This window comes from Mus caroli, unplaced genomic scaffold (assembly GCF_978045245.1).
Source record: "Mus caroli unplaced genomic scaffold, Mus_caroli_1 scaffold_1, whole genome shotgun sequence".
Lineage (NCBI taxonomy): Eukaryota > Metazoa > Chordata > Mammalia > Rodentia > Muridae > Mus > Mus caroli.
This window is the reverse complement of record NW_028227256.1, coordinates 121,427,898-121,445,335: the sequence shown is the minus strand read 5'-3', so window position 1 is coordinate 121,445,335 and position 17,438 is coordinate 121,427,898. Positions and strand designations below refer to the sequence as shown.

The window sequence follows — 17,438 nt, the reverse complement described above, 5'->3', positions numbered from 1 at the left end:
TGGGTTGCTTCTATCTATGTGTGTTTTAACCCAGGAAAACCTTAAATTTCTGATTTTCCTGTTTTAATCTTGTGGTGGGCATAAGACACTAAGCCCAGTTTATAATGCTGGAGATGGAACCCAGGGCCTTGTGAATTATAGGTTGCCCTCTACCAACTGGCTTCATCCAGCCCCATTAGCATTAACTAAGTCTGAAGTTGGTCCCTTTGTATTAAATTTCTTTCTGTTGCACTTTGTTTTATAAATGGCTTGGGTTTTCTTACTTACTGACATTCAGTGTGTTGTATTTTCCAAGAAAAATTTCCCTTTAAAAAAAAATTTCCCTGTGACAAGCTGTGGTACAATCCCACAGCTGTTTATATTTGGATTTAAAATCTTATGTGTTCTTGTCATATGGGTATGCATGTTTTACTTGTGTGCATATATGTGCAATGCATGTGAGAATTTTCTGTGGAGGCAAGGAGATGGTATTGAGTCCCTGAAGATGATACAGATGGCTATGAGCAGCTACATAGGTATTGGGTCCTCCGCAAGAGCAGTAAGTACTCTTAAATGCTGTGCCATCTCTCTGGCCCCCGCAGCTCTTTTTAGAGTAAATATTTTAAATGTAATATAATCCAAATTAGAAGAAGTTTCTAAGTTATTCTTATTAAATAGAACTTGCAGTATTCTGGCATTTTTCTAATATTTTTTTTCTATCTCCTTTTGACTGCACATTCAATGTGAATGCATTATGACACAGCAGATTTTTATAAAATTGTGGAAAATCTATATGTATTTTAAATAGACATGTTTTAAAATTACCATGGTTTTTATTTTCTCAACCTGTGAAATAATAACCTAGTGGGAAAAGAAAAGTATAACTCCAAACTGTGAGTTGGGTCATCTTTTCCTCTGAGTGATTACTTTTGTACTTGAGATTCTGAGTTTAATATAATAAGAGGCAATTGATATGGAAAGGAAAATATGCTGTATACTACACTCTTTAAATTTTTATTATATTGTGTGTGTTTGTATGTGTGTCTCCCTGTGTATGCATGCATACATGGGTTTGCATATGGGTAGCATGGTGTGTGTGTGTGTGTGTGTGTGTGTGTGTGTGTGTGTGTGTGTGTGTGTGTAGTTCAGGGAACAACTTGTGGAAGTCAGTTCTCTCCTTCTACTATGTGGTTCTCAGTGGAGAACTCAGGCCATCAGGATTGGCAGCAGGTGCCTTTACCCACTGAGACATCTTGCTGCTTCCCCCTACACTTTTTATATGTGAAATTTCTTTATTTTGTTTTCTAAGTCCAACCTTAGACACGGACTCCAGATGAACTCTGCCTACTCAGTATTTATGGTCGTGATGCTTTGTCTCTTGAATTTTCATGTTATCTAGATGGAGATAGAACATAGGCTTGAAGAACTATTGAAAGCAGGTGTTCTATTTTTTTTTTCTCTGTTGTTGTGATATAGCACTCTGTGAAAAAATCAACATAGGGAAAGAAAGGGTTACTTCAGCTTCTAGGATAGACTGTAACTGAGCAGACGTTAAGGCAGGAGTCAGGCAGGACCTGGAAGCAGAAATCTTGGAGGAACGCTACTTGCTAGACCATGTCCTCACTCACTTGCTCAGCCTCCCATTTGTTTATGCTTCTCTAACTTGCTTATATAGCCAAGGATACCTGCCTAGAAATGGGGTCAATCACAGCAGCCTGGACTCGCCTATATAGTTAATAATTATTCCCCTTATGGACAGCCCCACAGGCTAATCAGATCTGGGAAATAATTCAAAGTCTCTGTGTTGTGTTAAATTGACAAAACGAAGTAGGGGAATGGGTAGTTTCCTGTGATTATAGTTGCTACCACTTGCCACCTATAAGGTTTGTGGTGATCATGAAAGTGTTTGTTGTGCTGAGTCATGGAAATGTTAAGGATTCCTTGATGTGGATGAGGGAACTTGGTCTCAACTCTAGCATCCAGCACTTTGTCCTTCTGTAATATGCATTATACAGGCAAACTCTCCTGTACTAGTTAAGTACCCATCACAGGACACTAGAAAGCTGACTCCCGGAGTCATGAGGTCTCCCCTTGTCTCTGACTTAAATGTATTTATGTCAAGTGTCCCTTAAAATCCTGCTCTGGGTCACACTGGGTCTTGTGTGTGACAGGAAGAAGAGAAAAGCAGCTCAAGAGTAAAACACTCATGCCCATGAGAACAACTAGAGGCACAAATTAATTTCCAACAGTGTGAGGACAGGAAGCAGGCAGCTCTTCCATGGAGAGAAAGTTCAGTCAAGAATCATGTGACTGCTCAACTTCCCCAGTCAGTTTCTGCTGTGTATCGTTAAGTCCCGATTTGATGATGTCACCTTTGTTAGCTCTCTCAATCAGGCTACTCAGTTATCTTTGCTGGATTTTGTACACTCACTTGATGGTGATCTTCTGTCTCTCTGCAACTCCATAGTTATTCTTTTAGTTTAGCTTGCTATATGCTTAATAAACCTACACTCAAAACAGAAAGCATGGCTGTGGTTGATCTTTTTGTGGGCTGCACAGAGCACGCTCTATTGTACCAAGAATACCTACATAATTTAATTGAGAAGGTTTACAAATATATAGCACTCAGGAATATCAAGAGGAGAACTGAACCAGTCCTGCTAGTTAAGATTGCTAACTACCCATCGAAACAATTACCTCATGCTTACTGACTTACATGCTTATCATTTTCTCCATTCATTTCTTACCTTATTATTTACTTCCCTGCATCTACTTGTGATTATTTCAGATTTCCAATTTTCTGTGATGAAGTTTCTTTTTCCTTATTAATATTTTCTCTGATTATATTTTAAATAAATGTGTTTAGACACACATGTATCAAATGTATACATTTTTTCTAAATATTATTTCACTTCATTCTATAATTTGGATATGTTGTTTTTATTATGTCAGAATATAAAATGTTTAAAGCTTTATGAATTTCTCTTTGGTGTGTGCATTGTCTAAAATATTAGAGTTCAATTAGAATATAAGCCACATTTGTGGTTTTTTAAACTACACATTTATGATTTTTATCATAAACTTTGAATATCTGGAGAGATGGCTTAGTTGCTAAATCCTGTCCTTGTAGTCATAGGGATCTGAGTTTAATTCCCAGAACACATGTAAAAAGCAGGACACAGTGGCACATACATTGACTTCAGCAGTGGGTCAGCCATGACAGATCTTTGAGGCTCATCAAGCAGTCAGGCTAGCCTAATTGGTGAGTTCCAGCCCAGTGAGAAGATCGGTGATGGCTAGTTTCTTATCAGCTTGACTAGGGTTAGAATTATCCTAGAAGAGGAGACCCCAGTTGAAATAAAACGACCCTATAGGATTGGGCTGCAGGCAAGCCTATAGAGCATTTTCTTAATTAGTGCTTGATGTGGGAGGGCATAACTCATTGTGGGTGTTGCCTTCCCTGGGTTGGTGGTCCTAGGGTCTAACCAGGCTGATCAAGTCATGGGGAGCCAACTAGGAAGGTGCACCCCTCTATAGTCTCTGCATTAGCTCCAGGTTCCCACCCTGTTTGAGTTTCTGGGCTAGATTTCTTCAGTGATGAACTATGAATGTGGAAGCATAAGCCAAATAACTCTTTTCCTGCCCAACTTGTTTTTGTCCATGGTATTTTGTCAGAACAGTATTCCACAGACTATGACAGAACCTTTCTTAGAAATCAAAGTTCATGACCTTGAAGAATGTCAAGTTTCACAAACACAGCATTGCATGTGCACATGCAAGCCCCTCCCCCATGCACACATGCAAAGCTCATGCCACCACAGATGTTGCTGCTCTGGTTGTGCTCTGCTGTGTGGCTACATGGTGTTTTGAACTTGCCTTTTCTTCTGGTGTTTATTGATTCTATTTCTTTTGTGCTTTAAATATCTTATTTATCTATTTTGTGTATGTACAAGCATATATGTGTCAGGACATGCATGTGAATTTTCAGAATCTGTTCTCTCTTTCTTTCACTGAGCTCAGGTTTCCAGACTTGATGTTAAGTGTCTTTACCTGTTGAGGCCTCTCATTGTGTCTTTATTTTTGTGTTATTTTTGTGGATTAGTGTTTTACATGCATATATGTCTGTGCACCACATGTGTTCCTGATGCCCACATAAACTAAGAGAGGCCATTAGATGAGCTGGACTGGAGTTAAAGACAATTATGAGCTACTACTATGTGAGTGCCAGGAATTGAACCTGAATCATCTGATGGAGTAGCCAATGCTATAAACCTTTCAGCCATTTCTTCAGCCCCCTGTTTCTTTCTTTTTTTTTTAAACAAGGGTTTTTCTTTATTCGTTTAAATTTTGTACTATTAATCTCCATGGTGTCAGACTTCTTCAGCTATATGAAGACTATTTTACAGAATGTGTGAAATATCTTTATGTCTTAGAAGAGGAAGTGGATGCTTACATAAGCAATTTTTACATCTAATTATTTTATCAAACTTATTAATCTATTTTTCTTGTATTATGCTTTATCTATGATATTATGGGATGTCATAAGGTGTCACACAGTTCAAATGTAGCATTTCATCAGCAAGATATATTTCTGATTAATAAAAAGTGCTGACCTTTAGGTCAGCAAGATGAGTGACTGGGTAAAGGCACTTACTGCCATATTTAGAACCATGACTTCAATCTGTGGGGACCACGTGGTGGCAGAGGAAAAGTGACTCTCATGAGCTGTCCTCTAATCCCCACACTTGCACTGTGTCACATGCAAATCTACACACGTACAGAAATACACATGATATGTAACATCCAGTCTAGATTACATAAATATTTCATTATAAAGGCCAGAGAAGTGATATTTTCTGCTTTCTCAAGCTTCTGAGATACTATGCCCATATGGGAATATTCACACTGATCAATGCTGCTGTGAGTATAAGAATGAATAAGGAGAGAGTTTTTCCCTTGCAAGAAAATATTAATGATTTATTTTTCAACAATGACATTTGAGTTAAAGAAACGACTATATGTGACTGAATGGTAGCCTGTCCCTCTCTCTCTCTCAAGAAAAAAATGTGATTTCAATAATATCTATGGCTGACAAGAAAATCAGAAGACATTTTAAGCTGTGGTGAAATATGCAACAATTATACTGTTTTTAAACTTCATGAATACATTTAGCTTTCCACAGCTTACAGAAATATGAGTAGCTTTAATATCCATAGACAGTACAAGTATCTCACCTTACAGATGCAAAGCCTTAAAACCTGACCACCATCAACAGGTCTTTCTCTTCACTTACAGCTGTTTTGGTAGTTAGCACTAAGGAGAAATAGAAAAAAAAATATTATTATATCAATAATGATTTATTGTAAAAAATCATCAAAGATAGCAAGAGAGAAGAAGGAGAGAGAATTATCTTTGCACTGCAGAATATGTATAACCTGGTAGTACCAGGGTTGTTGAGAGAGTGGCCCTTTAAACTGTAGTACTGCAATTGATCTCTGTATATTTCCTGGTATCCGTCCTTTTGAAATGAGCATAAGAGCCAAGACTATTGGCTGCACTGTAGATCTGTCACAACTCAGTACTGAAAAGATACCGTGCAAGTGAATTTAAACAGTCGGCTTTCTATGCCATATTGCCAAGAGCTCTGAGAATGATGAACCAAGTAAATGCTTTATTTAGGGCTAAGTGAGCTGCGGATCCCTCCAGCCTGACAGCGTTTCAGCCTGCAGAGTAAGACAGCAGCAGCAACAGAAGCAGCAGAGGCAGCAGCAACAGCAGCAGCCCCTTGCTCAAGTCCAGCAGGGGAGACTTGATCTCTGGTTAGTCTTGGAACTCTGCCTGTGGATCGTGCACTGTCCAGGGTCCTGAAATATGAACCAAACAGCCAGTGTGTCCCATCACATCAAGTGTCAGCCCTCCAAGACCATCAAGGTAGGATCTGGTTTTGCTGCTGTTCTCTGATTCTGTACAGGTGTCTTAGTGCGTCTCAATTGCTTGTAGGCACTGGTTCAGCAGGGACTGCTGGTAGAGAATACCCTGTTGGTTTGAGTTTTGTTGCAGGTTTGATTTCAGCAAAGTGGCTCTGTTTGCTCATGTATGTAGACTGGAGACAGTAGTTTCCATAGATGATTGTTTTATACTGATAGCTGCATTTTTATTATTTGGCTGAGAATCTGTTTATGGTATGCTTCAGGAATAAACTTCAGTGAGCATCTAGAAGAGTTTCTGTGTGTGTCGGTTTTCTTGAGGAAACTGGAGATGAATTTGTGAACTGCTTGAGTCAGGAAACATTGCACTGGCTCTAAATCTGGACACTGCATATTCTCATCATGTGTGTTTTAGAGTTTGTGAAAAGTGAATTCCTTGTTAGAACCATTAAACTGGTGGTTGTAGTAAGTCATACTAGTGAGTGTGCAAATGACTGTGGAGAGGGTAAAAACACCTGCTTACAGGTGCTACCATTAAACTTTGAACAAGTGGAACAACAGGACCTACTTTTTAAGTCCAATCTCTGGATGATGATGATGATGATAAATGAGTTGAAATAAATTGGGAGTTTATTTTCTGACAAAAATACTTGAAATTAAGTTAGAAAGTTCAGGATTTTGTTTTCTGTTCTAGTCCATACATGACAATCCATGGGACTCAGAATGACATGATTCTAGGAAGAAATGTTCCCTGTCTTGCTGGGTTTGACCTGGATGTTTTTGTCTGATTACTTGGCATCTTGGACTTAGTGGTTGGAGCCTCTCAAGGTCTTGTACAAACACAATGATAACCTTACAGGCCATCTCCAGTTACTGCCACATGTCATTAACAGGAGCACACCTTTGCTTAAGGTGCTAGAATCCAAAAAGCCTGAATTTTTATGATTTACAGGTCTTTTTTCATTTATATCTCTGACCCTTGACAATGCTGCATTGACTGTAATTATAAGAGGAATATAATTTTCAACAATACCTCTTTCTCATGAACTTGTCTGACCTTTCTTGGTGACTTTTAGCAATAAATAGACCATAAACTGAATATTTCACTCTATTTATCTCCAGTTATGTTTTAAAGTTACTGAGGTCTCTAGGACGCAGTCAACAGTGTATAATTAGACTCTCATCACATATAAACAGAGGGGGTTAACTGAAGTCATATGAACAAAGCAGGTTAACAGAAGTCACATAGTGTCCAAATCCAGATAATTTACACCCCCCATAATGGCCAAGACAGAATCTTCTGTCAGTGTTGAATTTTCTGTATTGTGTCCAAGTTTAGGAAGGAAACATTGAGCTTTAGGATTTAAATTGTTCTCTGCTTATAAGATCTCTACATTTGTCAATTATATAAGCATACCACTACGGAGCAATGCCAAGAAATAAAACATATGACATTTTGCATTGTGATATATAAACTCTAGTAGGAAATAAGCGCTGGAGTCTGAACTGGGGGTAGAATTACAAGCTGCCTAAGCTACCTTTGTTTAGAAACCATAAAATGACCAGTGGCTTTCTGCTTATGCTTTTGAGGTCATAGGAAGCAAGCACTTCATTTGCTTTTCTCTTTATTGGGTAGATAGAAATGCATTGTACTTTCTGGGACTCAAAAATCACTTTCCTTATTAGTTCACTGGCATTGAGTGCTCTCAGATGAACTGTGGAGAAGGAAAGAAAATGTTTCTAGAATCGGGGCTTTTTCTCAGCTTGCTGATCTTGCAAACGTTGGGTTTTTACCCAAACTGCAGCCATTGAATTGAAATTCAAAAGCCTCGTAAAAACCGGGAGACCAACCACTTAGTAGTGCATTTTATTAATGGCTTAATGAAAGAATCTTGCATCAGAGCGCTGGGTGATTTGGTTAATTGTACAAGTTAAGTTTTTTTTTTCTGTAACCCCCTATACTGCCCTGGGGGTGGGCAAAGATGCTTGTGAGGTTCATAAAGTAGAGTTGCCAGCATTGAACTATTAAGGGAGTAATTACTTGAGTATTTTCCAATTTGCAACCATAAAAAGGGATGAGTGGAAAAAGCTCTCTTACTTCGAATTATGTCCTCAATTATGAAACATTTATGGCTTTTGGAATTTATACTAAAAATGGCTGTCTATATTTAGGTAATGCATTAGCCCAGGAGCAAAATGCAATAACAACCTAAGGAGAAAAAAAAACCCTATGATTGGGAGGGTTTTTGGAAAGCTATGGTGTACTGGAGATTAAAATACTCTTTGAACTTTTGCAAGCTTAGTATCATTTGTGATTGTTTAAGGTTAATTTCCCCCTCATTAAACTTATCTGACAACTCTAAGTCAAATGTTTGGTAGAAGTATATTGGCCTAAAGATAATTACAACCCAGTTTAGGACACTGAAAATGCTCAGATTCTGAAAAAGTTGTGCATTGCTCTACTTTAGAAAGGTGTTCTAGAAGCTTCAGGGGCTTTTCTTATGTAGTCAGAGTACAGTGAAGCTCTAGGGAGTTCCTCCTATTTGTCAGCACAGGAAATGATGTCTACTCCTTGTCTCTGATACAATTAATGTTAAAAAGAATGGTCAATGGGAATGTATTAACTAAAGACGGGTGAAAACTCCAAATGCAAAACCACAAAGAAAAGTGTGTGTGTGTGTGTGTGTGTGTGTGTGTGTGTGTGTTTCACACATGCAGCTTGAAGAGTTACAAGTCTGCAGATGGTCAAACTCAGGCGCTGTTGCCAGGGAAAGCTGCTTGTAGTCATATTTGTGGATGATCCTGAGAGGTGGGGATGGAGAGGAGTTGGAAAGTCACATTTGGGCTGTTTCACATTCACTTTTGATATTTTGGCTATTGTCCAATTTTGCCAGTTAACTCTGTGCTTTTTGTTTTTGTCTACATGCATGCATATGTACCTGTGTGTGTTTGTGTGCACACGTGTGTGGGTTTTCACAGAGGCAAAGAAAGGGAACCAGATCCCCTGGCCCTGGAGTTACCAGAGATTCTGAGTCACTTAGTGTGGGTGCTAGGAACCAAACACAGGTCCTCTGCAAAACTATCAAGTTCTCTTACGTTCTGATCGTCTCTTCAGCCCCAGCACCCTTTCTTTGACACAAGTTTTGTGACATACTGGAGCCAACCTGTCCCTACATTCAAGATTGGTAAGAGAGAAAGGAGCAGAAACAGTGAAGTCAAGGTGCCCAGCAGGTTCCCAGCTCACTTTGGATGGAGTGCTGTGGGGAACACACTCATAAAACACTTCCCAATGCAGAACTTGCAAAATCCAGTGACACTTCCCTTGAAATGATTGCATGTCTTTCAAGCAAGTTAGTTCACAAGAATAAAAACAAAAGGAAAGGTCTTATGACTCCACTCTAAAATAGAAAGTTCCAGATACTATCTGAGAAGGTAGGATGCAAATCTGAATATGGCAATATTATGAACTTGGTTTCAGGCAAAAATGACGTAATAGTCTTGTGTTTGCTGTCTTGGTTTCACTTGGATATCTTGTAATTAATTGGAAAGCTTTAAATAAATCTTAAGCTTACTTTTAAAGCACTTTTTCTGGTGAGTTTACAAATTTAAAAGTTTCCCTGTTTTTGTTTAAGGGGAAAGGCAGCTGAATTTCCCCTTTCCCTCCTTTTATGCTTCAGATTTTATTTTTGTTTCAAGTGTTTCCATGTTTATGTGCATATGCACCATGTGTTCCAGAGCCTGTCGGAGGCGGGTAAGAAGGGCTCATCAGCTTTCCTGGAATTGGAATTAGAGACTAGTATAAGCTGTCCAGTGTGGGTCTAGCTCTTGAGAAAGTCAGTAATGGCTTTTATCTACTGAGCCATTTCTCCAGCCCAAAACTTTGTCGCGAAAGCCAAAACTTTGTTTCTTAAATGTGCAGATTGTATTCTGGTAATATCTTTCACATTTTAACATTCCTACAACACACACACACACACACACACACACACACTCTCAATAGCTCAATACATATATGAAGACCAGAGGACAACTTTGTGTAATCAGTTCTCTCCTCCTGCCTTCTCCTGAGTTTTCGGGAATTGAACTCAGGTTGCCAAGGTGAGAAGCACATGCCTTGCTGAGCAATCGTGCTGGGCCCCTGAAGTTAGAAACTTTGAGTGAATTAATTATAATTGGTGATTCCTAAGTGATAAATCATATGCACTAAAGTGTTTTAGGAATCCTCTAAAGTAAAGCATGAAAGAGTTCTTTTCCCATCTAGGGCACTCTCCCAGCCAGCCCTCTCTGTATATTCCCCTTTTCTAGAGCTGTCTTGTTTATTTTCACAAAATTCAAACCTAGCTTCCAAATTCCACATTGATGAGTCTGTAAGTTTTGTTTGCATCAGTGACATGCCTCAACAGATAAAAGCGTTTGCTAACAACTTGAAATCTATTCCCAGAACCCACATAGTGGAAGGAAAGAACAAATCCCTGAAGGTTGTCCTCTGACCTCTATGTGCACATGGTGCCATGTGTGTGGTGTACACCCCCTCAGACAAACAAACAAACAAACAAACAAAGTAAAATGAAATGTTGCTTTCTTCCATGTCCTGATGTAATAGCTACTAGTATGAAGCCTTTAAATGAATGTGTGGGGTCTGATTGGCTTCAGAGTATACCTTAAGCTAACAAATTGTGTTTGTAGCCATTGTTCTCGGTGATTAAATAGTAGCACTGATTAATGTCCTTTCTCCACTGCCTAGGACTTCTAAGTCACAGTCTCTCCAAGTCCTAGGACAAATAAACCGGACAAAACACTTAGCTTGAAGAGTTAACATTTCCATGCCAGTCACACTGTCAAAGTGTTGTGCGTCATTGTTGTGTGTCAAGGTAATGTAAATTCAATTAAAAATATACATGGATAGAAAATGAAAATATTATCACAATGTGTTTTCTTCAGGGCCACGAGCATATAGTGGTCCAGAAATAAAAATATTATTATTATTATTATTATTATTATTATTATTGAATGAGTGGAGGAGTATGCATGCCATGTACTTAGAGGTCAGTGGACACCTCTGAAGAGTTGGTTCATGTCTTCCATTTCACCTTGATGTCAGTTGTAGAACTCAAACCCCGGTTGCTGAGTTTGGAGAGCAATACTTTAACTTCTGAACAACCTCTCTGGCCCCTAAGAAACAAGTGTTTTCTAATGTGACAATGATTACTGACTGTAATAGTCAGATTTGTAAGTAACTGTCCTACCAATATCTCACTAACTGTCATTTCAATCCTCTAATATACAGTATGGGCTCATATTAATTTGACATGATCCATGAGCTCGTATTATAATTTAGACTTTAGCTCTATCTCAAAATTACATGTGCTAATGATATTTACAAGAATTCATGACTCTAAGAGTATGTGAAGAAAGCTTGTTTGTGATCATGATATAAAACATGTATGAGTACCTTAGGCTGAAAATCATTTGAAGTCATAAAGGCAAAAATTATACATATAACATGTCTATATTTTATTGTGTTGTTTTACCAATTATGCAAACATATATCGATAGCAGAACTTCCAGTGGGGACTCTACAGTGACTAAAGACATGGCTGAACTCTCCACATAGTACAGGGTTTCTTTTTGAATGAGCTACCTTGTTAAGCCATATTCTATGGGACAAGACAAAAGAGAATTGTCGCAAAAACCAGAGACAGAGACTATTGTATGTCAATTTCCCCCTTTCCTAGAAACAGTCTGCCTTGTCTAATTATACTAATATAGCATGTTCAGAACCTTAATGTGGAAAGAGTCTGTCCAAAGCATGAAAAGGGTCATGGGTTAGAAAGCCCACTAATAATAAATTTATATCCATTTGAAATTTGAATATATTACATAGTATTTAAAACTCAGATGGTTATAGCACAATTTTATTTTTGAGGGCTATAAATTAAACTGCTTTAAAAGAAATAATTAAAAGTTTTATTATTATTCTTATAGTGAAAAGGATACTTAAAATTGGCCACTTTTATATCTGTTTTTTAAATAGCTTTTTCTTATAAAAATCTCTTCTATTTATAATGTTTGACTGTCAGCTTTATATTTGAAGAGGCATTCTCATGCAAGGTATTGTTGAACTACATGTAAACATGCTAAAAAATAATACTTTATCTTTTGTTTTGAAAGTTAATGTCTTAGTAATTGTCTATAAATTTTTGTTTTGGTCAGTTAGTGGGGACATTGCATCTTTTTAGATTTTGTGTGTGTGTGTGTGTGTGTGTGTGTGTGTGTGTGTATGTGTGTGTGTGTACTGGAGCATACTGAATCTGGAAGAGGCAATTCGGAAAAAGCAGCAGGTGTACTTAGCCATTGAGTCATCTCACCAATCTCCATTGGAGACACTAGTGGTGATTAAAACAAACAAAAGAACCAACAACAATAAAAAACAAAAACATACCTGAGATGTCCTTGTGGATGCCTGAATAAGCCAAGACCATAATGCATATCCTCATATGTGCAACATTGACATACATAGGGACTGAGAAGCAAACTCCCTAGGGGCTAGAGAGATGGCTAAGGATTTAGGATACATTGGTTGTTCTTTCAGATGACCTGGGTTTGGTTCTCAGAATCCACATGGCAGCTCATTACCATCTGTAACTACAGTTCCAGAGGATCAGGTGCCTTTTTTTTTTTTTTTTTACCTCCACAAGCACTGAATGCAAGTGGTGCACATGCATGTGTGCAGCCAAACAAATATGCATATACAATAAAGATAAATAATAAAAATACTCTCCAGGCTCTAGCCATACCTATTGAACAAGTTTTAGTCTTTCAGATGATTTCAAGGCACAATGAAGTTTCAAAAACACTGATTAAAATGTCTTCACAGTAATATATATTCTTGGGCTATGGTCTCACCATCTCTGAGTATCATAGAAGCATGGCAGTTTTAGAATGTTCCACCACATCATTAATAGCACGAGCTCTCTGATAGCCAAGTTGTCATTCTTTGCAGGGATATCTTCACACCAGACTTTTCACACAGCAGATTTTGAATATATGACTTTTAGTTACTAAAGAAATCTTAAGGTCTATCAGTTCTAGGAAGGGTAAATTTTGTCTTATAGAATTTAATAACGGGGGTCTCACTCCATGTTTTGGGTCCATATCAAATGTCTCAAAGACCTGCACTGATGTTTTCTTTGGCTTTCAAAAGATTTTGAAATATTTGCAGGTCATCTGGTCATCACACTTTGCAAATTTGGGTTAGTGTGAGCCAAGGTAGGCAGAAAGTATAATGGACACACTTCTCTCCCTCTTTTTAAAAAATAGTTTGTTTTTAGTTAGGTTATAAAATTAGGATTTCATTATGGTATTTCCATACATTGTCTCATTGTACTTTACTCATATCCATCTCTCTGTTAATTTCTCATGTTCTTTCTTTTCTCCCCTCTCAGTTCTCATGCTCCCAAGAGTAGAGAACTCTTCTATTTTCAATATATTATGCACCCACATGTGTACAAACACGTGCACATGTACAAGCACACACACACACACTATATACATATTATATACATGCATACACACTATATAAACATACATATACACACTGTATATACATGCATACATACATTATATATACACATATACATACACTATACATACATATACATACAAATTATATATATATATATTCACACATACATGTATGCATACATACATGTGCAATCAGCACACTCTGATGTAGATTTGAACATTACAAATGAGAGAAAACATGTAATGTTAACATTAGCTGCTCCATCACTCTCATATTCTTCTTTCCCCTTTATACTCTTTTGTCCCACCACATAGATCTCCTTCTATTTGATGTCACATGAAAATCTATCTAATAATATATGTGTATATATAAAATCTATGCACAATAACATGTGTGTAAAATACAACTGCCATAAATTTATTTTATACTTCATGTATGATAGAAAATATTGGACATTTCTCTTACTTAATCTGGCTATTTTGCTTAACATGATGATGTCCAGTTCTATCTATTTTCCTAAGAATACAAATGTGTCTCTTCTTTCTGGCTGCATGTAAACATTGCCAAAGTGCATTTGATTGCCATGGCCTTCCTCCTCTTCATGAAAACTCTTTGGCCTTAGATACAAGCCAGGTGGGTAGATGAGAGTTGGCAGCAATGCACCACAGGAGTAAAGTCCATCACCATTGACAAGCCTGGGATCCCAGGGGCAGACACAGAAAGGGATCTCATTAGTGAAGCTAAATCTCACCTGGTTGATATACTATGCACTAAAAGCCACTGGTTTTTTGTTAACAAACAATTCTCCCTCTCCCTCTCCCCCTCCTTCCCCCCTCCGTAACTCCCCCCCTTCACCCCACCCCACCCACTCTGTAGGTCTGTTGAATGTAATGTATGGATGCCAGAAGAGAACAACTCTTGGTACTGGATTTATAGGCAGCTGTCAGCCACCTATTATGCCTGCTAGGAATTGAACTCTGATCTTCTGGCAAATATTCTTTACTTCTAAGCCATCTTTCCAGCCTGGCATTTACCTTTTGAACAACTCTATTTCTTGTAAATTTGACCTAGCACTTTGATGCTTTTGTTTATTCATTTTATATTTCCCACTGGTAACAAAAATAATCTGTGCAATGCTAGCCTTACTCCCTACTAAAAGGTTATATATTTTTTAATTAGGATGGACATCCTTAAGTTGAATTTTCATTATTCTCTACCACAATGAATCACATGGCTTAGGGAAGACAATTAACCCTGTTGAGATTTTTCTTCCCTGGAACATAAAAGCAATAAACTTAAATTATCTCCCCAAACAAAAATGCTATGTCAGTGCTTTGTGTTATAATTTGTTCTAATAGCAATTTTAAAGGCATTTGATGTTTTCATAGAGAGGTGTAGAGTGAGAATCAATTTTATGGCATAAATGCTGGGATTTTATTTGCAATTATTATTAACTATAATAATGGTAAAACTCATTTTCAAGTCTACAGGGAGCTGAAAAGTATCTTCAAGTTCGCTAGTAACAGCTGCATAATTTCATCATGGACTCATACCAAAAATTGGGTGGAGGGAAGGATGTGTATTCAAATGGTGTCCAAAGAAGCATCAAATAGAAGACAACTGGTCCCAGTGCCATGTTACCATGATTTTAAGTACGTGGGTCAGGTTTTAGATTGGACATGTGGCTCTTTTGAAGAGAAGTTACATCATGGCAAGGATAGGGTCTTCAAACTGCCTCTATTCCTCTATGCATCTTGTCTCCTTTGCCCCATTTACTCATTTTATTTTATGTCTGAGAATTTTGCCTGCATTTAGTACGAACATCATGTGCATGTTTGATGTTCATGAAGGTCAGATAAAGGCATAGGATCTCCTGAAACTGGAGGTGTGGATGATTCTGAAACTCCAAGTGGAGGCTAGGAATTGAACCCTGGTCCTCTGCAATTGTAGTCAGTGACTTAATCACTGACCATGTCTCTAGCCCCTTTCTTTGGCCCATAGATCCTACCCTGATGCAGTTCTCTTAACAACCTACTTTTTCGTATACTTTAATAATATTTAAATTTTATATTTTGAAGATTTCAGACACATGTAAATGATGTATCTTAATCATATCCACCCACACCCTCTCCAATAAATATGCTCACAGAATTTCCTAGCACATTTCCCTTCAAATTTTACATCCTGTTTATTTACCTAATTAACTGAGTGGGATTCGTGTTTCCTAGATGCTCATGGGTGTTAGGTCATCCACCAGGGAATGGGCAACCTACTGGTAGCCACACCCTCAAAGAAAAGAGACTTCCCTCTCTCAGAAGCTATCGAGGGCTAATAGATCATTATTAAAGTCTCCCTAGGAATTTACTTAGGGATACTTTTCACACTACCTTAGTCACACAACTAGATATTCAGACAATTGTCTGTTCTAACATGATCTTCTATACCTCCTAAGGAACAGTGGATCTTTTAGCTGTAATTATATATCAATTTAAGCACCTCCACTAGCTCTTATTAGCCTCATTGGAAATCCCTATATTTTACTTTTGTTAATCTTAGCACCCATCCCAATCACTGTCAGGTGCTTAGTAAGTCTCAGTTAATATTCTTGAACGAAAGAAGAGGAGAAGGCAAGAATAGTATAAACTATTTTGTTTTCCCAAGTAACAGGCTTTAACACTTGATGTCTAAACCATACTAAGCCCTCCTTTGCCTAAATAGAATTAAATACACTGCTTGTAAATATGTAGACAACATCTGAAAAAAAAAAAAGACTGCATATCTCCCAGCTTGTGATAACAGGCATGCTAATTATACTCTAGTGTGAGGACTTCAGTACATCAACAATACAGCTTGCATCTTGAACATCTTTCTCTTTTAGTGAAGAGGAAAGTCTCGAATCAGATGGAGACAGATCCCTGCTGGCTGCTTTGAAACCTGGGTTAAGCATGACAGACACAGTTGCTGCTGATTTTAATGAATTGGGCATTGCCGGGGGGGGGGGGGACTGTTGGCTCTCACACTTTGGTCAGGCTTTCTCATTAGAAAACCTTAATTTCTAAAATGAATCATTGCTGCTAGATGGAAAAACACCACTTTGCACAACTCTGGTTTTCAGAATTTTGCCCTAAGAAAAATGGATTTGACTTTATTTTAATGGAAAGCAAATAGCATGAAAGTACTTACTGTCCTTAATAGATGAGCTCTTTACTTAAATAACTTTTTTGAGATAATGATAGAATCAGGGCAGAGAAACTGCACTTACTATAGACATTTCTGATGAAAGAAAGATAGCTTGGCAAGAATACATATACATATACATACACACATACATACACATATATGTGTATTTAAACATACACATATGCATGTATATACATATGTACATATGTGTGTATACAGGTATGTATGTATGTATGTATGCATTTATGTATGTATATATATATATATATATATCCTCTAGAAAATTTTATAATAAAGTAATGGATAAAATCAGAAGCTTCCTCTTGCAGTAGGCCAGTGTGCCCATCATCCTGAGTGATGGAGGCAAGGTTTAGTCTTCTCTGTTTCAGCTGCTTAGAGACTTAAGTGTTTGGTGAAGGGGGATTCTGTGTGACTAGAGGGTGCCTGTTGATCTTGAACACATTTGAAGATATAACTGAGTACTTTTCAGTATTCCTGACAAGTGCTAAATGGATAAATAATGATAGCTCTTGATGGAGGAAGGCATTGCAAGGCCCTGATATTTTAAATAGGAGTTAGAAGGGGAAATATGGGGAAAATATTCCAGAAACAGAGAAGTGAGTAAAAGAGAAGGAAGGCATAAAGTCAGTCATCATAAAGCAGATCACAGTTCAGACAGGCTACACTGCAGAGTAGAATAAATAGGAAAGGAATGGGTAGGAAATGAGGCTCTCAATACATAATAAGAGTCCAGAGTTCAAGTAGACTGTACTTGAGAAGTTAAGTTTAAGGGCACATAGTACAAAGGCCAGATATTGATTCTACAG

The 17,438-nt window shown here is 37.7% G+C and overlaps 1 protein-coding gene across 1 annotated transcript in view; it reads left to right on the top strand.

Annotated features, from left to right (window-relative positions):
* The first annotated feature begins 5,494 nt into the window (after positions 1-5,494).
* Positions 5,495-17,438, top strand: part of Dpp10 (dipeptidyl peptidase like 10) — a 1,511,806-nt gene continuing 1,499,862 nt past the window's right edge. Inside the window, exon 1 of the mRNA XM_021165015.3 lies at positions 5,495-5,910. Within this exon, the coding sequence (XP_021020674.1) occupies positions 5,851-5,910 (60 nt within the window). The 5' untranslated portion in view covers positions 5,495-5,850. The remainder of the gene's footprint in view (positions 5,911-17,438) is intronic.